The sequence below is a fragment of the Bactrocera neohumeralis genome, chromosome 6 (assembly GCF_024586455.1).
Source record: "Bactrocera neohumeralis isolate Rockhampton chromosome 6, APGP_CSIRO_Bneo_wtdbg2-racon-allhic-juicebox.fasta_v2, whole genome shotgun sequence".
Lineage (NCBI taxonomy): Eukaryota > Metazoa > Arthropoda > Insecta > Diptera > Tephritidae > Bactrocera > Bactrocera neohumeralis.
In genome coordinates, this window is record NC_065923.1 from 8,157,302 (window position 1) to 8,182,922 (window position 25,621).

Here is a 25,621-nt window from a genome sequence, read left to right on the forward strand (position 1 = left end):
AAATGGCGCACTTCGAATGCTTGGCTGGCCAGTTGCAGTCGTTAAGTAACCGACCGCACAATGGAATTTCACACCAACCTGTACCACCCGACATCGCCCCACCGTGCGCCGCGCTCCGGCTCGTTCTGCTAACGGCTGCAATTTAATTGCACTCAATTTACACAACAACAGAAGAAGCACCGCAACAACAGAACTTTATGAGCTGACAACATGGGCGACAATGGCGGCAGCGGCCGCAGCTGCAACGGCAACAAACAGCAAACAAACTTCCTCCTGCAACTTCCTGCGGTATGGGACTCCGGGAATTGTTTAACACATTTTCACTTCCGCCTGCAGCTGCGACTCCTCCCCCTCCCGCATGATGTGCGTGCGTCTGTGTGTGTGTGCGCGGCGAATGCGTGCCAGCTCCAAAGCTCTACTTATAGTGGGCGTGTCAACTCAATCGTTCCAAAGTTGCCGCGTAGTGCGGAAGGAGGGGGAGGGTACATTGTTCAAGTGGAAATAATTTTTTATCGCTTACTCCAAACACTCGTTTACCGGCTTTTGGAATTTGTTGAAATGCAAGCGCACAGTGCGTTAGTTCCACAACAAATGGAGAATGCAATCGAGCCAGGGCCAGCCGGAAGCAGAAAATGTTGTATTAAATTTTGTCAAAGCGAAGTTATTTCTAAAATTGTTGCTTAAATGTGTTGCTGTTGTTGTTGTTGATGATGTAGGGGCAAAATTCTGCCGAGTTGACAGTCCATGGTCGTATAAAAATCCGGGTCCGTTCCGGTTACGTTGTGGGAACGGTTGCTTAAATTTGTGCGACCAACCCCTTTGTCCGTTGAATTATTGTCCTATGAAAAATGGGGGATTTAACGGTAATTCCAATCAGCTTCCAGACATACAGTCAATACTATAGTCTCTGAATATTCCATACAATTATGACATTTTATTATTTTTAAGCCATATAAAGACACTATTCACTATCGATAAGCCTTAGAAATTATTAAACATAGTCCATAAACCAAATCTAAGTAATTAAATTATTTTTAATTACTGTAACTCATTAAATTATAGTAAATTAGAAGTAGTTAGTTGTATTATTTATATTATCGCATAAATAAAAAATAATTGGCAAATACATAAAAGCGTAAATTTGTAAATATATTTTTTCTACATAACCTATAAAACGAGTTTATAACGATTTTCGGTGCAGTCAGTTCAGTCAGTAAAGTACATGTAAGTGCGTTAAAATTGATGGGTACCCAGGAGTGTTGCTATTATGTTCTTCTCTTTTAATTAGCGGTATGTGTGCTTGCCGGCTGTCGCCAAGCCCTGTGATAACTTGAGCAGATTTGTCGTTCACATTCCTGCCACAGCAGCTGCATATGTATTTTCACTTGCTATACGTGCATGTGTATGTGTGTTGTGTGCAGCCGGCGGCGCTGCTGTAGCACGCTGTATTTCAGCCACAAATCACTCCTGTGACACGATAAATCCACAGCACAAAAACGATTAATGTCCAAAGGAATGTACCATGGATTTGCGATATAAATCAGTAAATCCCTTTAATTAAAAGTTTACGCGAAAACTACGCGCAAAATTATTGCCACTCTCTCTGTGTGTTGCGTTTTGCGTGTGGGTGTGAGTATGTAAGTATGTATGTGTAAGGGTACGGTTGGGGTTTATGTCTGTTCGCACTTTTAACAATTTATTGTATTCTTAGTCGCATAGAAACACTTTCTAATTTATACGCTTTTAAAATCATAAGAACTTGGCGATTAAAAGTTCTGCGCTTCATTCAATCTACACTAAATTTACTTAATATTAATGTTGTAAGTGTAAAGCAGTGTCGTGTATTGTTTTGTCTAATGAGAATTTCATTCTACACGCTTGTCAAGTCTTAATTGGCCAATCAGTAATAAAAAAGGGTGTTACAACGCTAACTACATGTGTGTGTATGTAAAATTTGAAGAAGGCAAAGAAATTACTTCAGTTACACGCTGGTTCAGCTTTCAATGACGCATAAAATATTTATGCCACTTTTGCCCAGGTTGACACCTTCCAATGCGCCTTCATGATGGGTTTTCATGTGGATTAAAAATTGTATGATCACGTAAAAGAGATTATTGCGGTCGTAGGCGCATGTATGGATTTCCTTGTCGCTTATAAAGTTGAAACGTGGTTTCTGCGGATTCGTGCAGAGTATAGCGCAATGAGCTTTATTTTTGACGAGTGCCAGAGTTTCTTTTGCTGAGCGCTTCTCTTTGCCCATTATCACATAGCGACTGAAGAAGGGACGACCACCACCTTGTGGTAAAGGCATGAGTTGACTGTCCATGTAAACGCAAAATAGATGGAATAATATCTGTAAATATGCTATAATATTAGTGTGAGTTCGTATTACGAATATATGTATGTGAACGGACCGCTGAGTCGGTGGGTAGATGCTCATCCCATTTCAAACCGTGATAGGCAGCGCCCGAGTTCCAACGGTAGTCCGAGATGCATGAACCTTCTGCCAAATCCTTAATACGCTGAACCAAATACTCTTGATTGCTCGACATTTCCAAAAACGGCAGAATCAAAGGCAACATTGGCATGTACTGATTCACAAATTGTTGATTTTCAACTGTTTTCTTAAGGCGTTCCAAACTAATGCCACCCATACGCATATCAGCAAATCCACGGTTTTTAAATGATTCATCGATCTTTTTGATTTCCATTGATAAACGCTCCAAAATAGTTGCAGACATCCACTGTAAAGAAAAATATGGGATGTTAGTATAGTCGTTTAGGGTCTTGAAAGACAACTATTTATTACCCTTCTCAAATTGGCTACATATTGTGATAATTTTTCGGAGGAGATGCGTCTAATAACTTCCGAGTTGCTATCCATGAATTTAAGACCACCGTCTTCAGTTGCTGATTGTTTACTGGGTGTGGCAGGATCTGAATGAGGACAATGTTAAACGACATTTCGTTAATCATAAAGCAATGTTTTTACTCACTCGTCAAAGGGGACAGTTGGTATATGGATGTCTTAAGCATATTAGCTGCTGTGTTGCAATAGTTCCAGAAGGAGTTTACTGAACCGGTATTATAATGTTGACTCACATCTGCTGTATCATTCATGCTTTGTTCGTGTATCGAAAACTCTCTAAAATTACAAGTTTTTTATTAAAATACAAATTCTTTTAACAAATGACACGATATATTAATAATAAAACGCGTCAAATGGTTTCACTTACTTTAAATAATTTTTTAGGCTCTCCTCGTCAGTTATCAGCTCCTCGCGTTTGTATTTGGGGTACGACTCCATGAGGGAATTGGTATTGTTCATAGCACTGTTGTTGCCGCTCATAACCAACGAACGATTGCCCATAGAGTTCCAGGAAGTATTGTGTGGTTGTTGCTGCTGTTGTGGACTGAAGCTGCCGCGAGGTGGTGTTGTGCGACTGTAGCTCCAATTGTGAGACATACCAGCGCGCGCTGCAAATAATATATAGAAATTAAATATACAACCATAATTCTGGATATATCTTTCTTACAATCATTGAAAGATGAGTGCCAGCTTAACAATGTGTTGTTTATTTGATTAGGGGCCAAATCATCGCATGCTTTCTTCTTGCTTTGTGACGGTGGGGTTACAAGAAATGACGAATCTGTAAACAATGAAATTTAAACAATTGTTAGTTATTACATAAATTCAAGTTAAATTATTTATTTTCTTACCGAGCTCATCAAATTTAAGTAGATTTTTCTGTTCTTTGGTGCCTAATATTGGATTTTTTCGGAATATGAACAGAAAGTATTTGAGGAAACTGGAGAATGCACCAAGTCCCGTTAGCACAGCCGCAATATACTCTGCATAATACCATTTCGAGTGTGCAAATGGACAACGGTTAGAAATATCAAATAACAGTATGGCAAGTAGCACCACATTTAGGCAGCCCCATCGCAAGCTATCCTTCGCGAGTTTTGCGCGCAAATGCATATTGAGGCTGAGCTCAACCAATTTGTTGGGCGAACCGCTACAGGGAAGGCTTATTAGTAATAAATTACATTTAATTCATATAACATACCAATACTTTTGCAAAGACTGCATTGTTATTTTGAAAATTTATTTTAATTTTAAGTGTCAATACACGATATACGAAATAACTAAAAATTAGTAAGATTTTCGCCGGTCCAATAGTAGTTTGCGCCTTTTAGCACAGCTGTTTTTTGCAATGCCGTTTCTCGTGTTGTCACCGCTAAGTTCCACAAAATCCAATCACTGCATCATCTGTGTTCTACGCACGCCATTGCAAATAATTTGTATTTTAAACAATTTTTATGAATTGTTGACTTCCGTTGAAGATAAAATATAATATTTCTTAAAGTGGTGAAAAGGATTTACAAACAGTGAAACCGTTCAAAATAAATGAGAAAAATATTTCTAGTGCTTCGCTGCAACCCTGTGTGGAATGTAATTATTTTCAAGCAAATTCGGTTTGGTTTTCGATTACACAGGAATTGGTGAAAGGCTGTTATTATTTCTTAGTGAACATCTATCTTCGGAAAGTGTATGTTATTCGTTTTATGTGAAAATACATTGGTATAAGTTATATGTTTATTAATGTAGTTATTTACTACATAAGTGAAAATGTCAGCATAAATGTGTATAGAAATGCAAATGTACCTTACATTGGTATCTGTCTGAAATTGGCGGCATACTAATATTGCCACATTTGTGATTAACTTTAAACAGCAAATATGTATAATTACATCCAAATTAATCCATTTTTGCGTGATTTGACAACATTAATAATTTTGCGGAAGAAGGAAGCAACAAATGCCAAACTGTTTTTCATTTTCTGATCCAACAATTCAGCAGCTTATTGACACCCTGTACTAAGTTAAAGTAAGGGTTTGTGTAGTTGCTAAATGTTTATGCAATTTTTTTTGATTTTTTTCTGAAAGCGCTTGATAAGTAACGAAATGTACGTGTGTGATAAAAATATAATCTTAATTTTATTTTTTCCTTAAGAACAATTTAATTGATATATTTTTGGTCTAGGTAGCTGGATACGGACAGTTTTCTTTATCACCATGTCAAATTGTTTTTGAAATTTATGAAGGAATACAAGTACAAGATTTGCGCAGTAAACCGATAAAATAACCCTTTATTAGGAATGAACCATTATGAGTACTGAAATATCTCAAATATGAAGATAACTGAAAAAATTCGATGAAAGGCTATAAGGAGAATTATTTAATCTCCCAATTTGTGCCATGACGACGAACTCACCTTTTAAAATATTCCATTGTAAACTCGAAATTTAATTGATATTTTTACAATACTCTTTATTTAATACTGTTTAAGTTGTATTTGTAATTAATACATAAAACCAGACTTAATTGACTGGAATTGTTGGCTGCACTTCTCTTCCACTTTTCCCTCATCGGTGAGTCTGTCTGCATGCACGAAATTGCTTTTAAGTGGGGGAGAAATCCTTAAAAACGCGTCTCGAAGTATATAAATATAAATTAAGAGAACTATACACATTTACATACAATGTTACACTCAGAACATTTAAGGCTTTCATACATTTTTGGTATTAAAAATTTCGAATAGAAAACCGGATTGAGATTGACTTTTTTTAAATGCTGTTTACGGGTTCCTTTAATACTTTTCATTTGCTTCCTAATTGTTACATGCATATATAAATAGTTGAAAATATATATTTATATATATGTTTTTGTGTGTGTGAATGTATATTAAGATGCTCATAGTTGACCGTATTTTACATTTACATGCATAGCTCCCGTCACACTGCTTACATATGTATTATTACAAGAGATTAATTTAATTAATTATGTTTACACACATACACATATAAAGACGTAAGGTAAAATGTACAATAGGCAAATTTGATTACATAATATGATTTTGTATACATTTGTTGCGTTTCTCATATTTTTTGTGAATTTGTTGTAGATTGTTGTTGTTGGGTATCATTTCGACTTGCTGATGGCCGGTAAACACATATTAGCTGCACATTCTGTTGAAGGCTTTCCATCGCAAATTGAGCAGGTTGCACTCCCAGCGCCTTAGTTCAAGGCGCGCTTGCCCCAGCCGCCATGCAACTTCACCCAATCCTTGGAGGAGCGTTTGCCCCACATGCCCTTGAGATTGTTCCAGCCGGGCTCGCGCTTACCCCATGCACCTGTAAAGTCAACAGAATCAAACAATCATAACAAAAATTCTCTACCAGTGAAGCGCAAAAACTCACCTCGGAATTTGTTCCAAGTGGGCGCGTTGCGGCGCTTGCCCCAGGCAGCGTTCATTTTATTCCAAGCGCGCTTCTCGCTCAGCGGAGTGTTGTTGTCATCATTGTTGTTGTTGCCGTACCCCTCAGTATCTTCCATCGACGTAACCAGGTCATCGTTCATTCTCAGCGCACTCTGTTCGTCCTGTCTGTCGTTCAACAAGCGATCCAGTGTGCCGGCATTGGTCAGGTACATCATGGAGAACTTCAGGAAGGGTTCATCGCGTTCACCATTACTGATCAGCAGCGGCACCAAACGCTCGTCGTCCTCTGGCTCATTCACTTCGGGCAGCGTTGGCCCGGCAAAGTGTGCGCGCTTACCCCACGGGCCCTGCAGCGCCTGCCAATTGCGTTTGTCTTCGTTGGCGGCCGGCAGCGCGACGCCTGTGACTGCCTCTTCGCCGTGCACGCCGGCCAATTTCATGTTCACCGCGGCGATTATGAGCAAAGCATGGAAAATGGTCGTGAGGAATTTACACCTGGACTGACGTTCACTGGTTGGATGCTGCATCTTGCCTTTGAAAAGTGTTGTTGTAACTAGAAAAGTGAAGAAGAAGTAAAAGTGGTCGTGTGATTAATCATTTGCGGTAAATTGTGTACAGTAAACAATAGAAATGTTGCATTTAAATTCGGTGGCTTGACCTTCTAACACTAAATTCGCTCGGCTACTTAACGACTCAATGCAACATATGCGTTAATTATCGCCCGCAATTACACTCTTAATTTGCCTTATGTTAAATGGCGGTAGTTCTGCTTTTGGAACCCAATTTACCCATCATCCACTTGCTCAACCCAAACTGCAATCTCACGCACACACCCACCGACACTCTCAGCCATTGCGGTACAATTTCTTGACACATTTTTACATACAAACATTCGAAGTATTTTGCACTGTGTTCTGTTCTGTCTTTGGTATGGTCGTCATCGAAAGGGAAATTTTTCTTCTGAGGCTGTTGGCACCAATCCCAGCGCAGAACCTTGGGTAGGGATGGTTCGCCTTCTTACTTTAGCTCGCCTTCAAACGGATGTTCTTTGACTACCCAGAGGATGCTTGATCAGAGACCGGAAGTCGAAAGCTGCTTGAGCCATATGTAAAAAATAGTTTCTGACTACTCCTAAGTGAATGAGATCCAGAGAACTTTCCACTGTCGACACACACCGCCTCTTTTCAAAGCAGCTTTTGGCCGCACGAAATGAAGCTGTCCTTATGCCGCTATGTCTAAATTTAGAAACGTTGAGTATGTAATACTAAAAGCGCCGTCCGGAGCGGAAAGGACCCCTCCGAGCCGTTCGATACCAAACAAGGTTTCAGAAAAGGCAACTCCTTTTCGTGCGACTTCTGGCGTACGCCAATGATATTGATATCATTGGTCTCAACAACCGCGCCGTTATTTCTGCTTTCTCCAGAATGGGGAAAATGGGTCTGGTAGTGAACCAGAAGGACAAAATAAAACATTTCCTCGCATCTATCTTGGAACCCGTATTATAAGCAACAGCAAAATCAACCTTGAAATCCAACGATGTTCATGATTTTCTCCCTAAAAGTATACGTAGCGGTGACAATTGGCCATTCTAGACACCAAGCGGACTTGCCGTAGAAAGGAGAGGTCAACTGGAACCTTTTGTTTTGTGCGCAGTCCTTTCCAGAAGAACAGAGATGTGGCCATAGAATGCTTTTGCACTTTCTACTCTGACGGGAATTGAGTAGGTTTGCTCCCATCTAACCGAAAGCCTTGCAGACCCCGCATACCACTAGACTAGATTCCACAGCTTCCTTTCTCAGCTGCTGTACACTGTGCTAAAGCGCCGAAAATTGTGTGGGTGGACAAAACTCAAAGCGAAAATACCTCCAAACATACAAACTCAGACGCACACACACACACACACACACACACACACATGGACAAGCATTTCTAAGAGCTTAAGTATTGTGTATGAACGAGCACTTTTAATCGCTCACGCATATGCAACACATACACACGCACACGCATTGCCACTCGACTTCGCAGCCGGCTCGGTGTATGCGCCCAGGGGCATGCGATCATGGCTAAAAGGTATAATAACAGTTAGAAATTATGACCCCATAATGCTTAAACGGCAACGCACGAACAAACAGACCTGTGCCAGCGTGCGTGTGTGTGTTGGTGGATACAGGCAGTACGGGCGACGAGTGCGCAGATTTCCCCTAAGCCGAAATTGGTGTGCCGAAAATATGCCGAAAGCAACATGAACGGCAACAAAAACGCTTTGCCCTTTCAGTCAGTCAAGTGGCTGGCGCAGAGCTGAGGGGGTGGGGGGGCATTTGTTCATTCATTTGTTACTTTGTGACGCGTGAAAAACCGTTTGTGTGTTTTAGCCGCACGCAGTTGTTTGTGCAGCGCCACTTGAGTGCCAAGGTGCTTACATAAATACCAACATCATGGCACTGTTAAGCGGTGAATAGGCGCAAATTGACAAGCGTATTTGGTTATAACGGCAAATCATCATCAGCTGAAATGCCAAGCCATACACGCATACACATTCAAACGCACTATGCGACGCCCACACTTTGGGGAAATAAAATAAGATAAATGTTCCACCTTTGCGCTTTTCAGCCACAAATAGGCCAGCTCAAGGCGCGCTGGACAGGGCACAGTCAAAAGTCAAATGTCGAAAAAGTGCACATTTCAATAGAGAAACCGATTCCTTGCGGAATTCCACAATCAAGTGCTCGTCACTTTCACCAGCTCATCGGCAGCGCATTCATCATACGCCCTGTTGGCCTGTTGAGCTTTTGGGCAGCGTGCGGCGCGCGGCATTCTTGCAGGCGGCCAGTAATACTTCTACTCATTACTTTGTATATTTAGGCATACATGCTTGTGTTTGTGTGTGTGCGTGAGCGTGCGTTCGCTTTATAAAGCCTGTCAGACCGTGGCCACAACGCAATCTTTCATCCTGCGCTCATCATTTACTCGTTTTTCTGTCACACCACATTCACGGATTGTCTTCCATTCCATTGAAAGACGTGTGTGTTTGTATGCGTCCGTTGTGAACATTTGGTGCGAAGGCACATGTGCGCTCTGTAATTTGCTGCTTGGGCACCGCTCACACACCACAGCAATCTCGAGTTTCGACTTAAATCACTTACGATCATGTGGCATACCCGGACAATGTGGTCACGTGGGAGCGACGGATTGTTTATATATTTATCTAATAATGCTGACTTTAATAGTCAGTGGTTCATAAAGTGACGAAACTGTGAATGAAGCCAATAGAAAACTGTTAGATACTGAAGAGAGTCGTGGGACTAAAAGCAAGTTTCATATGGTACACCGTACATTTTTTAATTTTTATTAGTAAATTTTTATTAGTGAAATAATAAAGAATATCTTCTTCCGAAGATTAAGGGGTCAATAGAGCAACATAGATGTAATTTTCCCAAATATTGGGTAGTCGAAAAAGTCTCTTCGTATTTTGTCAAAAGATGTCGATGCACTCATATATCTCCAGTGCTACCAATCATATCATATATTACATCATATCATATAGCGTTGGAAAGGTGAGATTTTAAGCATCATTTAAAAAAAAATTAAATTCGGGGAAGTTGAAAAAAAGTTACAGCTTTTCAAAAATGCGTGAAAATAATGAAGAATTTCGCTATATTTTGAAATTTTTATATAAAAATGGGAAGAATGCCACGCAAGACACCAATGAAATTTGTGAAGTTTACGGAGACGATGCTGTATCAGTTCGTGTAGCACAACAATGGTTCGCTCGCCTCCGTTCTGTAAATTTCGATGTGAAAGATGAACTTCACTTTGGGCGACCTATCGTTGAAAAAGTCGATGAAATTATGGAAACGATTGACCAGGACCATCACATAAGCAGCCATGACATCTTTAATGAAGTTAATTCATCATCAAACGATTTTTAACAATTTAAAAAAAGACTGGCTACACGAATTGTCTGTGAAAAACTTAATGGACCGAATTAACATCTGCGATTCTTGCTGAAACGAAATTAAATCGCACCATTTCTGAAGCGAATGTTAAAAGGAGATGAAAAGTGGATCAAATACGACAATAATGTGCGAAGAAGATCATGGTCCAAGCGTGGTGAAGCTCAACAAATGGTCGCAAAGCCAGGATTGACGCCTCGAAAGGTTATGCTGAGTCTTTGGTGGGATTGGAAAGGAATTAGACACTATGAGCTGCTACAGCCTGGTCGAACGATTGATTCTACATTTTACTGTCAACAACTGATGGGATTGAAACAAGCAATCGAAAAAGTGGAAATCGGAAGTGATCTGCAGAAAGGGCTTTGTCTTACATCAGGATAACGCTAGACCACACACATCTTTGATGACTCGGCAAAAACTGGGAGCGCTCGGCTGGGAAGTTTTGATGCATCCAACATATAGCTCTAACTTTGCACCATCGGACTACCATTTGTTTCGGTCAATGCTGAACTCCCTCAATGGAGTAAAGTTGGTTTCAAGAGAAGTTGAAAATTACTTGTCGCAGTTTTTCGCCGAGAAACCAGCAAAGTTTTACACTGATGGAATAATGTCTCTAGCGGAAAAATGGCAAAAAGTGGTCGACCAAAATGGTACATATTTGGTTCATTAATGTTCATTATAAAAATAAAAAAAATAAGTTGAAGTTTGATTAGAAATACGAAAAGACTTTTTCGACTTTACAATATTTTGTAAGATCTTCGAAGTTTCGAAGTTTCCCTCTGGTTGTTACAAACTTCGTGGCAAGCAAACAAAAGCTACAACAACTATAAGCAGCAAAATACAAGAAAAATCACGTGAGAAAAGAACACCTTCATAGCTTTCACCTGAGTTCGATCGAGCTTCTGCAGCATATTCGTGTTGTGCTTCGTGATGTTTATCATAAAGTAGTTTGTTATTGCTTTAGCCGTTACCTCAGCTAACAATAAACAATAGTTGCAGGGGGATGACACGAAGCCATAAATAAAACCGTTATTGTATTATGGATAAAAAAGCATATGAGCATACAAGAACATGTATCAGGGTATTTATGTAAGTGTTTGTATGTATGTACGTGTGATGCAAATGGTTAATAGAAATTTGGTTAATAGAAATTTGGTTAAACGGTCAAAGTACACTCAGGCTCATTCCACACGTATTCCCATCGATTTCGATTCGATAATATTAAGCCATTTGTTATTTTCATAAATACGCTGAGTGCCTGGATTAAAGTAGCCGAATTGGCAGCAGAGACAACAGAGGCAGGAGAGGCAGCAGAGTGTAGCATTTGTTCTTGTAAATACATATATACTCATACCAGTTACACATATTAACTTATATATATTATGTATATATATACTCGAATATAAGCGCATTGCTTGGCTGGGCTCTTAAGCAAGTCGAGCGCTGATGGACTTTGGCATTTATGCATAACACAATTTATGACTTGCGCGCCTAAAAATGCTAATAAAAGGCGGGAAACGAGTGTGTAATCATCGAAAGCGCTTTTACAGCACAATTTCAATGCAAAATTGCAAAATTATGACGATTCAAATGGCGAAATGGCGAAAGTGAAATTATCTCAGTGGGAGAGCAGAGAGAAGTTTCAGGGAGAGTTCATGTATGCTGCATAGTACAGTTATTTGTATTGCTGTTGAGTCTAGAAAAAGTGTTTTAAATTGGTAATATTGAACGAGGTAAATTTTGTTGGCGCCGAAATGTAGGCAACATTTTATTTTAAACCTGGGACGTTATGTCTGCATATAAATGTTAGTCTCTATATTATTTCTATAAGATTATAAGCCCCTTTGTTGTAGGGAATGCTAATTGAAGGTGCGCAAAAACCATTTCATTATTATTCATTGGCACGATGCCAGCGTTCATTTACTTTGGAGCATACTGTATGCATAGCTTTTATATGGAAAATGCAATAATAGCAGCGCGACTGCACTCACACGTTGCCGTTATTGCGCGTAAAAAAGTAATTGCTCGTCAATATTGTTGATATTATTGCGGCAGTTTTTAATATCCTCGTCTACTTATATGCTCTTGCCTTAGTGTACTTGTACTTGAGCGAAAATAGAAAACAAAAGTGCAACAAATTTATATAAACGAGCGAAAGTTCGCTTGAATACACCGTTACCACAACCAAGCTTCACATAAATTAGCCTATTTGCAGCACTAAAACGAAACTCCCACTTTTCGAAATCGAAAATCTGATTCGTTCTAGAGTTGTTATAACAGTACACTCTTTAAATACTTATCGACATAATTGACGAACTCGAGGATTTCAGTAAAATCTGAGATTTTTTGAAGAGCCCAACCAATATGAGAGGTTAGGTTAGAAGTAGAGTTGATCCAAAATTGATGGATCTTACTTGGACAAATATTATACGCAAAGTCTTTCTCTCGAAGATTCGACACGTCGACTCATCAGATGTTGTCAAGGTCAAGTGCCTCTGCACCATATAGCAGGACGGGAATAATGAGTGATTTCTAGAGTTTGGTTATTGTTCGTCGGACTTTACTTTACAGTTGCCCACCCAATTCGAAGTAGCAAAGTGTTTCGAACTTAGCACAGAGTTATTAGCCGATTAGTATCAATCTAAGCCGCTTCGCTAGGATTTCCAAAGATTTCAATCTCAGTCTGGTAGAAGTTAGACAACAAAAGAGAAAACGACAAAAGATTCCATCTCACCCATAAAGCTTTGGCTACAATAGTTGCCAGCTTAACTTTGCTAAGTGCAAGTAGTTCGAATGGACTCTTACAGTTCACTTTGGGGCAGAAGAATCTCGCATAATTTCTGATTGCTGAGCAGCGCCTACCAAGCTCTCTCAAGGAAGTCTACAGGTCCAGCGTTAGAGACTCGCTTCAGCTGTGACCGGACAGCCACACAAGTCTAATATGGAAAAACTTGAAGCTCTGTCTGCACTGTCAGCGAGCTCAAAGCCAAAGTATCCGCTCGGCTGTCGGAGTGACGCCATTAGAAGGTAGCAAACTGATTTTTTTGTTACTTTTAATTAAATGTGTGATGACTGCGTAGTAGTCATACCTATACGAGTATTCCCAATAATGATAAATCTAATTTGAGAACAGCGAACACACAAATCTTTAAGCATACTTTGCAGCTCACGATTGTGACGCTTTACGCAGCTTTACCGAAGCAAAGTTCTGCAGAAAAATGGTTAAATAATCTTTAAAACTAATTGTTGCTTAAATCAACATGTCAGCCACTTAAATAAATCGACTTTTCAAGGGGCCACACGCGCTTGCCAAACTCAACTCTTTCCAAACTCATCCCATTTGGCTTAAGACGCGCGCTTTCGAAGCTTCACAAGCACTATGAATATAAATCAGCAAGTAACAAAGAGTTTGCGGCTGACACCTGCCCCAGCTGACTCGCCACTTCAACCGAATGTCAGCTAGTCAACAACTTTCAATTACATTTTAGTTTGGATAGGCTAATCGAGGCGGCCCAAGTGGTACGTGTTTGCTTAACCCACAAAAGCCAGGCGAAATCTTAAATTAGTCAGCGCGCAAATACCAACAGCCGAACACGAACGTTCCACTAAAAAATACAACATTTCAATAAGGAGAATGGAGGGCATTCGAAAGTCTCTTAAGGGATATGCGTTTGGGAATTCCAAAGTGGTCTTGAAAAATGCGTCAAAATTAGTTCACGCGTTACCACTTTGAGTTTTTCAATGAAATTAGGCGTACTTTAAATAAATTCCCACACACACATACATACCCACATGGATGGTGCATGTGTGTTTATAATTATTTGCGGCGTAAGCGATGCCGCACGTTCCATAAGTGGCAAGTCTACGGACGGAAATCTGGCAACGAGGCCATGTCGCGTTTGCAGTGTTTGGATAGGACCATTGCCAACAACAAAAACAACATTAGGCGGTTTCACTTTCTCATTCGCAGCAGAAAAAATCCGGCGGCGCATTTAAATCAACTACAACAACAGGAGAATTAGAACGCTTTTAACGCCTCAATTTCGACAAGAATGTCAACAACGGCAAGCTACCGCTTTTGTTGTTGTTCTCCTATTGACACATCTGCCTGTCTGATGTGACGTGGACGCCGCCCGTATCGCCTTGGGCGCTATCAAAAATTCCATATTCTGCGGCACTACAACAAACAGCCGTCGGTGCTGCCAACGCATAAATGTCCTTGGAAGGCTGGAGTTTCGCCCGAAAACCACACATCCTTTTACGTGCTCGGCTGATAATGTAGCGGTGGCGAAAGCTAAATTTCCAAAACCGACATTAAATCCCCGCAAAAACGCAAATTTTTGACAAAATAAATAACCGCACATTCAAATGATTTGCACACCATAATCACACACACACATATATACACACACGTAGTTACTCCTAAATCAACTCTAACTTGCATAGGCTGGATATCAGCATAAATACATGAAGAGCCAGTAGCCAGCAGCTGGAAAAAACGTGGCTGAAGACCGCAAGCTCCGCTGGGAACCGACATCTAAAAATACACACACACATACCCACACACATATGCGTGCCTAAGAACGCTTACTTTTCTGCAAAATTTACATTTGAAATTATTTAATATTTTCCTTAACGAAATGATCCTCTGATGAGCCAAATTGGCAAGTGATTAGAATGGCACGGAGTTTAGCTGGAAATATGACTGCTGACACAGTGGGCTGAAGCTAAACGAAACTCGGTAGACTGCTGTTCCTTCAAAAGATGACGTTGCTTTAACTTTTGCAGAGAGCTTTGGAATACTTACTTAGAAAACAAGATTTTCTTGTCTTGCCTAAGGATCAAACTCGATGTGTGTGAACAATTTGAAAAGCACAATACTTATCGTCGCTTCATTTCATCATGCTGCTGGCATATTTCTGAGCCATCACAGGGCAACAGCATACTTTTCGCAACACAATCACCCATCTTGAGACCCAGCATTCATTATTCGTTCTACGGGGTCTTGAAGAGTTCCAAGAAGATCCGACGTTCTCGAGCCAAATGGGTATGTAAAAAAGCAAACTTGCAACATTTGAGACGAAGAGCAGCCCGAAGAGATTCAAGAGATGTCATTTTATCCAGGAAAAATAACGGTTTGGCTCGTGGGCTGGTTCATGGCTCGGTAGAATCATCGGTCCACATTTCCTCAAAAATGATTCCGGTGAACGGAGCCGTCAATGGTAACCGTTATCGCGCCAGGATAACCGATTCTTTGACACCTGAAATTGAAGCTAGTGATCTCGGCGACATTTGGTTTCAACAAGACTTCACTTCAACGCAACAGACAATGGACTTAATAAGAGAACACTTCCGTGAGCAGATAATTTCACGTTTTCGGCTAGTCGATTGGTCTCCAAGATCGTGTGATATCACTCCGTTAGACTTTTTCTTGTGGGGATATGTAAAGTCTGAAGTCTATTCGCACAATCCCGCTTCGATTCCGTCCTTGGAGTAAAACTTCACGGATGTCATTTGCCAATTACCAGTCAAAATGCTCAAACGAGTCATTGAACATTGGACTTAACGAATGGACCATCTGAGACGTAGCCGCGACCAACATTTGAATGAGATAATCTTCATAAATAAATTCCAAAGAATGATCTTTCGAATAGTAATAAACATTCCCCATTGAAGTTGAAGTATTTGTGTTTTTTCTTTAAAAAAGTAAGGAACTTAGAAATGGATCACCCTTTATATGTATATAAATTTCAAGTGAGATATCTACATTTTGAAATACTTTTTTGCAGGTTACTTTTCAATGGTTTTGACCTCGCGAACTGAGCCAAACAATAGTCTTTCATCCAGCACAGCTTCCAGAATGCTCGTAATAATAACCTCAAGCATAAAGCTTCTATTAATAAAACTATCATAATATTTGCTCACTGACACCCCACGGTGCCTGAAACTAGCTCAGTGAATCACCCACACAAAACACGGGTAAAAATGTGCTCAAATACAAGTTAAACAGTTGTATTTCAACAACAACATACCAACAAATACACGCAACGCTATGATTGTATGGTAGACTTCCTGGTGGAATTCAAAAATGCTGCGGCCATTGTAACTATCGGTGAGCGCATAGAACACCCATCGCTTTATGTAAATCACCAATTTCATTTACGATTCAGTTTATTTACTCTGCCAATTGCTTGAATGAGCGGAGATACGGTGAATAGATGGAGTGGCGATTGCGGAGCTCATGTGTAGGGTTTTTCAGGAAATCCTCTGCCAGCGAATGTTGTAAGGCACCGCTACCGCTACGCTCGATTTCATAGCTTACGTCACAAGATGAAAAATAGATTTTAGGTGAGGACATTTATTTTAACAAATTCAACAAGAAGGTCGACCGGCCGTCGACTGCTACGGCATGACGAGAAACTATGAATGTTTGTTTGCTAATATGTGTGTGTGCGTGTGTGAATGGTATGGCGATGTAAATGCGTTTTTAATGAGGACGACATTGAAGAAGGACCGGCTGACAAACTGCTCAAACGCAACTGGTTCGACTACATTAAACAAACAATTGGACTTTTTGGCATTGGAAAGCGACGGCGGCATAAGTGTCCTAAATATTTTAAGCCTAAGTATTTTTGCTTGGCTGAGTTGTATGGATATTGCAAATACACAAACAACACATGGACGTTGAGAGAAAAAGCAGCTGTTGTAGTCGAATTGTCGAAGTTAGAATTGCTATTGCTCCGCAAAAAGGCCTCATACACACACATCCATACATGCAACGTGGTGCGTTTGAAATTTTGTTATCAGTTGAGAAATTACATTGCCATTGAAGGCGGCAATCAATTGAGCAGCGGCGCTTTCCGGTTTAGCGACTGTTCCACAGGTATGTCTGCGTGTTTGCAGATCTAGGTCGGCCGGTGTCCTACGAATTGAATGCGCGTTAGTGTGTGCGTGTGGTGGCAGTACATTGTTTTGTCGTTAGGCAGGTGTTCCGTTTATTAGAAGTGCTCTGTCCACACACACACACACACACACACATGCGCACAGACGGACATGTGTATGTAGGTAAACAAGCACTTTTGTTAAAGACTTCGCAGTGTCTCAGCTGCGCTCTTTTGATATTGCAACAATTGATAGCGAAATAGAACTTCCGCCGCTGTGCGCTTGCAGCCAAAGCCAATCGTGGATATGTTGCCTCGTGTTTAAATGGCCGTTTTATGACCGTCTTTTTTCAATTGACCGATATTTGATTGTCAATTGAAAACTGAATGGCTTAATCCGCGTCATTTTTCAGCTTGTTGGGATTTCCCTGCTTCCGCTTGAGCGTGTGCGCGCATAAAAGCTGCGCTAATTTAAGCAATTCGACTGCGTTGCAAATAGTTTTCGTTTGACAAAAATAGCATATGGGATTTAATCTATTTTATTTTTGTGCTGAAATCACTTTCAATTTGTACTAAAACACCTGTTGCTGTGCAAATTGATGACTCAATAGATTTTGAAATGGAATTGCTTTGATAAATTAGAATATTAGCCGTGAACTGAGTTACATAACTACGCACTTCCCACATAGGAATTGCAATGTTTCCGATTTCCCTTGAAAATTAGGGCTTGGAAACTCATACGCCTTATTTCCATGACTTTTAGTTTGAAATTTTTAATGCGTTATTTCATTTCAATAAAGGCTAAACATTTCACTAAATAAATAAACAAATATGTACCATTTTGGTCAATCACTTTTTGCCATATTTCCGCTAGAGACGGAACGAAGGCGAGCGAGAAATTGTTGGGCCACTCGAACTGATGCAGCAACGTCTTCCGTAAACTTCAAAAATTTCATTGGTGGTTTGCGTGGCATTCTTCCCTTTTTTATACCAAAATTTCAAAATATGGCGAATTTCTTCATTATTTTCATTCATTTTTGAAGAGCTGTAATTTTTTTTCAAATTCCACGAATTTAATTTTTTTTTGATTAAATGAAGCTTAAAATCTCAACTTTCCAATACTATATGGTATGACACAATGTGATTGGTTGCACTGGAGATACATATACGACTGCAACGGCAACTATTGACAAAATACGAAAAGACTTTTTCGACTACCCAATATAATAAATAAAGAAGAGCGAACTCTTCTTAAAATTGTCAAAAAGTAGACAACACAAATGAAAATTATAAATTATGTAAAGTATTTAGAGAAAAAAAATCCAATCAATGCAAGCAAATTAAAATCTGACACATTTGGTCCAACATGGCGTATGAGTGACTGAATTCAGAGCTTTGATAATCACTTTCTCGCGACTTAGAAATTTTGATGCTGAGACAAGATTCTTTGAGTTGAAAAGCAAATGCAATTAAATTAATCACACCACAGCACTGTTAAGTATTATTTTTAATTTTTAATTTGTGGCTTCCGAGTTCATTTTACTTCTAGCAGTACATAATACATTTATATATCTTAAATCGCGAAAGACCAAAACTGGCCTACATACATATGTATATGTGACTCACATGCATACCAGATTACCCTAACCCATATATTTTGAAATATTTATAAATTTAATTTATCTTTTAAACCGAAAGCGTCTTTGAAATATTTGTTAAGATTTATTAAATTTTGTATATCAAAACTGTATGGCTTTGCCTTTGCAAAGTAAAAAATTTGCAGTTCAGAAATATTTCGCATAAAATCGGCACTGAGCTATTGCTCAAACAAAACATGTCGCTTTCTGATAACAACTATCAATCAAATTGTATGAAGCAATTAATTAAACACGCTAAGAGCAAGCAAATCCATGTAACTGCTGGGATTATTGGAAGTGAAAGGCTTTTTAGATATGCGTTGATTAGCAGAAGCTAATGACTGCAAACGAACTATTTAGAAAAACTATATTGCTAGTTAATAAAAGAAATGAAAAAGTGTTTCGCTACATATTTATTTAATGGGTTGTCAAAAAAGTCTTGCGGTCTTTTTATTGATTTTTTTTTATTTTTATTGAAATTGAAATGAAGTTTTGATCACTCATGCCCAGCTCTTGACCGATGCGACGGCTGCTACTATGCCGGTCTCTTTCGAGCAATTCAGCGATTTTATCGCAATTTTCCACGACAGGCCTTCCGGAGCGTGGCACATCTTCGACCACCTCTACACCAGAACGAAAACGTTGAAACAATCGTTGTGCGGTGGAAATGGAAACTGTATCGGGTCCATAAACTGCACACATTTTATTGGCGTACTGTAAAATATGCCATATTTTCTCTTTATTTTGCTCCATGTTTGCGACGTTATAACTCACGAATGACTTAAAAGAAACGCTAGTCAATAAAACACGTGTTAGCGCGTGAAATGAGCTTTCCAAAAAGGTATAGCATGACCCGATGCGACGAATAAAACTAGAACTACGCGCTTTCAGCGCCAACTAGCGAAAATACCGCAAGACGTTTTTGACAACCTATTATTTGTTTATTAGTATAAATATAAAAAAAAATGAGTTGAAGTTTGATTAGAAATACGAAAACACTTTTTCAACTACGCAATATATGTTTAAAATATAACGCTTCTATCAATTGGCAAGAAAAATTATTATTATTTTTTATATAATTTTTGACAATTTTTGTTCGTTATGCGTTAATTGTAGTTGGTGCTTACTGTAAATAATTCTAATATTGAATTGTTTGCATCCTCGAAATAAATAGCGCTGCGACCCACGGATTCCTGCACTTCAATTTACACATGTACTTATTAGTTTACTACACACATTTGCATATTTACTACTGATTAATAAACTAATTCCACCTTCATTTAATTGGCCACGTTATTTGATTATTTTTCGACGATAAGATAACTCTGATAAGCAATTTGCCGGAATGTAGAAGCAGCAATCCTCTTTGGCTCATTGGAGTATTGCGTATGCAAATTTACTTTATTTCTAAAAGCACATGGAGCTACAGAAAAAAACGATTACATTTCATCTATTTATATCTCTATTATTCTAGGTACTTCAAAAATATCTTTCAAAGGATGGGCAGCAATTTGCATATATAAATATGTATATATTATCAAAAAAACCGAAACTGAGTTTTTATTGCTAACGATTTACTACACCATACTTATTACATATATGTAGTGTAACATTTTAAGCTTCCGCTGTCAGATATAACCAATATATAACCAATGTATACCCAATATATAACCCATATATAACCATTTTATAACCAAAACTCAAATTTCGTTTCAATATGAGTGGTGTATCGCTTATTTTTCGTTTACCCTGTAAACTTATGAAAAGTGTTGCTACGTTATTTTTGATTTTAGGTGACGTTATACGTGTTATTAATTGTATTGAGACCCACAGTGCTCAATTTTAACAAAAGGTACATAAAAATGTAACACATCTTTAAAACAAATTCACTAAAAAGCTAAACTGTTTGGTCTCTTAAAATTCTTCGCATAATGCCCTATCCAGTTAATCCGTTTAGTCGCTAAGCGAATACTAAGAACTCTAGTCTAGATTCTTTTTAAAAACCAAAAACATGTAAACCATTATATATATGGAAAATTTTCTATGATGATTTTTGACATGATTCTGACAATAAAAGTTAGATTAGAAAGTGGATCAAACCGACTTGAAACAAAAAAGCCATAGAAAAAAGAAACTTAGCATAAAGCCAACATAAAAAATTACCTCGATCCAAAAAACTGCAATAGGCAACAACTTTCCAGAATAATTGCAGTTTTTTGCTAAACCTTTGGTTATCTTTTCCCCGGAGATACAGCTTTAAGAATGTGTGCACTCCAGGCTAGCTCGGCTAAGTGCGCCGTCTTCAAACGAGCTTTTCTCGAAACTGTGTTTTTGAAGTCAGTTGGCAAGATTTCTCGAGAACTGCTCAACCGATCTTACACAAGTCTTTGAGGTATAATTATTAAAGACTTGGACGAAGTTTTTTCGTTTACAACTATTTTCACTGAAATTTTCATTTTTTTTATAAAAATGCCTGCCAAAAATCCAATTTTCAATTTTTTTTCCTTCGACCAAGTACTAAGTTAAAGTTTTAACTAAAACACGTATTTTTTCACTTTAGATGATTCTGTAAGGAGTTATTCTGCCAACGCGGACGCATCTTTTTTCCGAGGGATCACCGGAAATGGCGTCGCAATGGCTACGTTTTAAATTTTTTCGCAAAAATTTCGGAATTTTTTGTTAATATGCATTTTTGTAACAATGAAAAATTCTAATAAAATATAGTTAAAAAAAGGCTTTTTTTACTCGAGGAAACCCATGTTACCCTTAAATATGTTCTTGAGTTACATGGACCCTTGTTGCACTGTCTAATTTGCATTGAAATAACGAAATCGTTCAAGCTTCTGAATATTTGCGATAATTTCTTTGCCAACATTTTTTATCAAATTTATTATTAATATTTTTATAAGAAGAGAGCAAAAATGAGCCGACACACTCATTTGTTTTGGTGTAATTAAAATTAAAAAATGTATTCGAATCTACGAAGAGCGTAGCTCACCACTAATTCTTTTAGATTCATATAGATTTTTGTAAAAATAAAAATGGCGACCCACAATAAAAAATTCAGGGGTCGTGAGTTTAATGCAAAGCTCGATACGCCTCCATATTTGTTTTAAAAAAGCATTGCCCAACTCACCTTCAATAAACCGGTGTAGCACTGCCTTTAAGTCCTTTAACTGTACAATGTATATCCCTGTAAGTGTCGTTGTTGTTGTAATTCACACTTGTTGCACTCTTTAGTTTATTGGTTCTTTGCTTTTAATTAATTTCACCGCGTTTTACCTCTAATGTGATTATAAAGCGAAGCAGATAAACTCAATTTGCCGCGTAACTTAACGGGACACACTAAAGTAAAGTAAATTCAAACTATGTAACAGTTATGTCAATGTCGTTGCTTTAGCGTTTGCTTTCACTTGCTGCGACTGTCGTGTGCTTACTGCTGGCCGCTTCTAAGCCAACTGCGCGCTTTCACCTGTTGATCGCCGTTAAATGCCTCCAACTGGCTCGGCGGCACTTATTTATATGCGCCATCGGCAACATGGGCGCGGCAATAAGCTCTTCGAGGGGATGGCTTCAATTCGTACGCTCTTCAAATTTCAAAAACCAACAATCTCACGCTTTTGGGTAGAAATATGTGAGGTTGAGGAAATGCGAAATGTTTCGTAAAACACTCGGAAAGCATATGAATCGACTGGCCGGCTGTGAAACCCCTCCAAAGCGCTGTGCCACTGCTTACCACCAACTGTGGCGCTAGCAACACGCACACGACCAAGCAATGCCGAAGGAGTTTCCGAAGTATGTCGCCGCTTCGCAAATGTAACTGGCTTCCGAACGACGACTATCACGGCGATAAACGAGCGTACGAGCGGCAACAAAAGCGGAAGTACACGTAACGCACGCACACACATATGTACATGGTTTCACGCACAAGAACATGGCACTTGTGTGGGGCGCCAACACTCACACGCACACACACACGCACGTATCTTTAAGACAGGATGCATGGCACACTCAATTAGTTGGTGGCTTTGTTTTTGTCACACACACACAATCACACGCATACACACATACATGCGGATGGAGCGGGGTGCTATGCAGAAGGAAGTGCCGAACAGTGTTGCCCATGTGCCTACGCTTTTGTTTCACTTAACCGCAAAATATGATGGCAATTGTGAAATTTGTGTGCGCACGGACTTGCCGCTACCCCTTGCAGGTGTCATTCGGCCCGCATAGACAATTAAGACATTTGATACATTTGATAAATTGCTCCGAGTTGGCAATGGGTGAAATTTATTTTTACTATTACGGCCGTGCTATTAATCCAAGTATTTGGTTATTTGGTTATTGCCAGAGCTTAGGCAGATTCCAGTGGCCATTTTGTGGTTCGCTTTTTAATTAAACCAGAACAACCAGGTTGAGCTTTTGTTGGCATCGCAATTTATTATTTTTCCCATTTGCAAATCTTGCACTTAGTTGCAATTGGAGCCAGGAGAATTTGCATTGATTTGCGCCTTTAAATTGCTATTTTAGATAACTAAATCGATATACAAATAATAATGGTAACGATACTGGCATTGAAGGAATGCTTAATAATTGGGTAGAAATATTAGTTTTAATTCTCGCTCACATACTCAACTTACTCATTAAATGGCTTGAAAAAATTAATAAATCATGTTTACGAAAAAAAAGTTTACTGAAAATCATAAACTCTGCTTATTTGTTTGTTTTCTGGTTACAATTCTTCTAAGAATTTAAAAATTTTTTCGGCAATTTATATTTATATATGTATATCTAGTGTGCCACAAAGTTGGTTACTCCCAAAAGGAAACATCGGAGACTCTATGAAGAGTATATAAAGAGTGATCCGTTTCGAGGTTCCCCACTTTTTTAAAGAAAAAACACAGAAACTTCAAATTTTTTGGGGAATGTTTATTATCATTCGAAAGAACATTCTTTGGCATTTATTTTTTGAAGATTATCTCTTTCAAATGTTGTCCGTGACTAGGCCTCAAAGTGTCCGTCCGTTGAGTCCAATTTTCGATGACTCGATGGAGCATTTCGGCTAGTAACAAGCGAATGACACGCGTGATATTTTTTCCAAGGCCTGAATCGAAGCAGGATTGTCCGCATATACTTTAGACTCTACATATCCCCACAAAAAAAGTTTAACAGTGTGATATCACACGATCTTGATGGCCAATGGACCGGCCCAAAACGTGAAATTACCTGCTCACCGAAGTGTTCTCTTAATAAAGCCATTGATTGATATGATGTGGAGGGAGTAACGCCTTCTTATTGAAACCAAGTTCGCCGAGTTTACGAGCTTCAATTTCAGGCATCAATTGCCATTGACGGTTACGGCATCATTATTGAAGAAATATTAACCGATAATTCCACTGGCCCACAAACCACACCAAACCGTACTTTTTTCTGGATAAAATGGTAGTTCTTGAATCTCTTCGAGCTTCTCTTGGTTCCAAAGCGGCAATTTTGCTTGTCTACATACGCATTGAGCCAAAAATGGGTATCATCGCTGAAAGAAATTTGACTCGAAAATATTCGTGGAACTTTTCAAGGGAACATCGCTTGGGAAGCTCGAGCGACTTTAATACTTGCAGAAGCTGTATTTTGTACGCTTTCAATTTAAGATTGCGACGTAAAAAACGCCAAATCGTTCCGTACGTCAGTACGAGTAGCTGCGAACGGCATCGAATCGACTCTCCACGGTCTTCGTGTACACTCTCAGCTACGTATTTTTTTCACTGCGTGCTGGACGTTGTCTATTCGGTCGAATATTATCCAAAAAGGAATGCTGGGTCTCAAGTTGGGTGATTGTGTTGCGAATAGTACGCTCATTAGGCCGATTTTGTTGACCGTAATTTGAGCGCGAAACACATTTTTACAGAACGTGAATTTTCTTAATAAAGATTAACGCTTTCGTTTTTGAGATACAGATATGAAATTTTGCAAATGAGGTTTGACAAATCAAAATCAAATTTTTGTATTGAAAAGTTTTTTATTTGACAAAATGTCATCATGAAATTTGAAGCGGATTATACGTATTGTCCAAGGCAACGCTAAAATTTCCGAATATATTGTTTAGTTTGGATCAGCAAATATGTAGCTGCCATACAAACTTGCAGATTAAAATCATGAAAGATATCTTCATAAGATATTTTTTCCTTACTAAGTAACCTGAATTCGATTTTAATAATGTTTATAAAATGTACGTGGCTAGAGAGAACTAGGAAAACGTTTTCCGTTGGATGCAAACCGTTGACCGGTTACGTTTTCAGATTTAGTTAAACATATTGCTGCTGTAAGAAATGCACCTGTGAAGCGTATTATAGCTTCGATGCAACCAATTCACATCTATTTTTTTACTGTATTATTTTTAATATCGAATATATGTAGTTATACTTTCATAATTTCCAAGACACAAGAAGATCTCTTTTACTTCTTAATGGAGACACAAGAGATTATAGTTCAAATGTTCATAGGGACATTTCTGTCTGAAATTTGGACATGTTTATTGAAATAGTAGAAAATATGCAAAAGTAATCCTTCAGAAGAATCGTTTGCATAAAGCACTATAACTCTGCAACCAATTGAGCTTTGTCGACATAAATAGCTGGAAATGTAAAAGTCGATAGGAAAGACCTTTGCTGGCTATATGTTCCAAACTGGAACATGGCCTTCATTCAACTCAATTTGTATATCTATCACGCTACTTAACCTCTGTAGCCATCAATGTCTAAGAACAATACTAAAAATTATTATACCTTCCTTTAAACAATTATGAAGGGGAGGGATCTTCAACAAATTTGATTCCAAACGCCAACCTAATGTTGAAAGCAACCTTCAACT

General features: G+C 38.8%; 2 protein-coding genes across 2 annotated transcripts; both read right to left on the reverse strand.

Annotated features, from left to right (window-relative positions):
* Nucleotides 1-912: 912 nt before the first annotated feature.
* Nucleotides 913-4,202, reverse strand: LOC126763691 (transmembrane protein 209). The gene is made up of 8 exons (XM_050481431.1): nucleotides 4,071-4,202; nucleotides 3,721-4,019; nucleotides 3,537-3,650; nucleotides 3,237-3,477; nucleotides 2,997-3,145; nucleotides 2,810-2,937; nucleotides 2,415-2,744; nucleotides 913-2,353 (listed from the first exon to the last, which is right to left on the reverse strand). The coding sequence occupies exons 1-8, from the start codon at nucleotides 4,091-4,093 to the stop codon at nucleotides 1,994-1,996; spliced, it is 1,644 nt and encodes a 547-aa protein (XP_050337388.1). The 5' UTR covers nucleotides 4,094-4,202; the 3' UTR covers nucleotides 913-1,993.
* Nucleotides 4,203-5,308: 1,106 nt separating this feature from the next.
* LOC126763701 (allatostatins MIP) lies at nucleotides 5,309-6,810 on the reverse strand. The gene is made up of 2 exons (XM_050481442.1): nucleotides 6,264-6,810; nucleotides 5,309-6,197 (listed from the first exon to the last, which is right to left on the reverse strand). The coding sequence occupies exons 1-2, from the start codon at nucleotides 6,808-6,810 to the stop codon at nucleotides 6,082-6,084; spliced, it is 663 nt and encodes a 220-aa protein (XP_050337399.1). The 3' UTR covers nucleotides 5,309-6,081.
* Nucleotides 6,811-25,621: the final 18,811 nt, after the last annotated feature.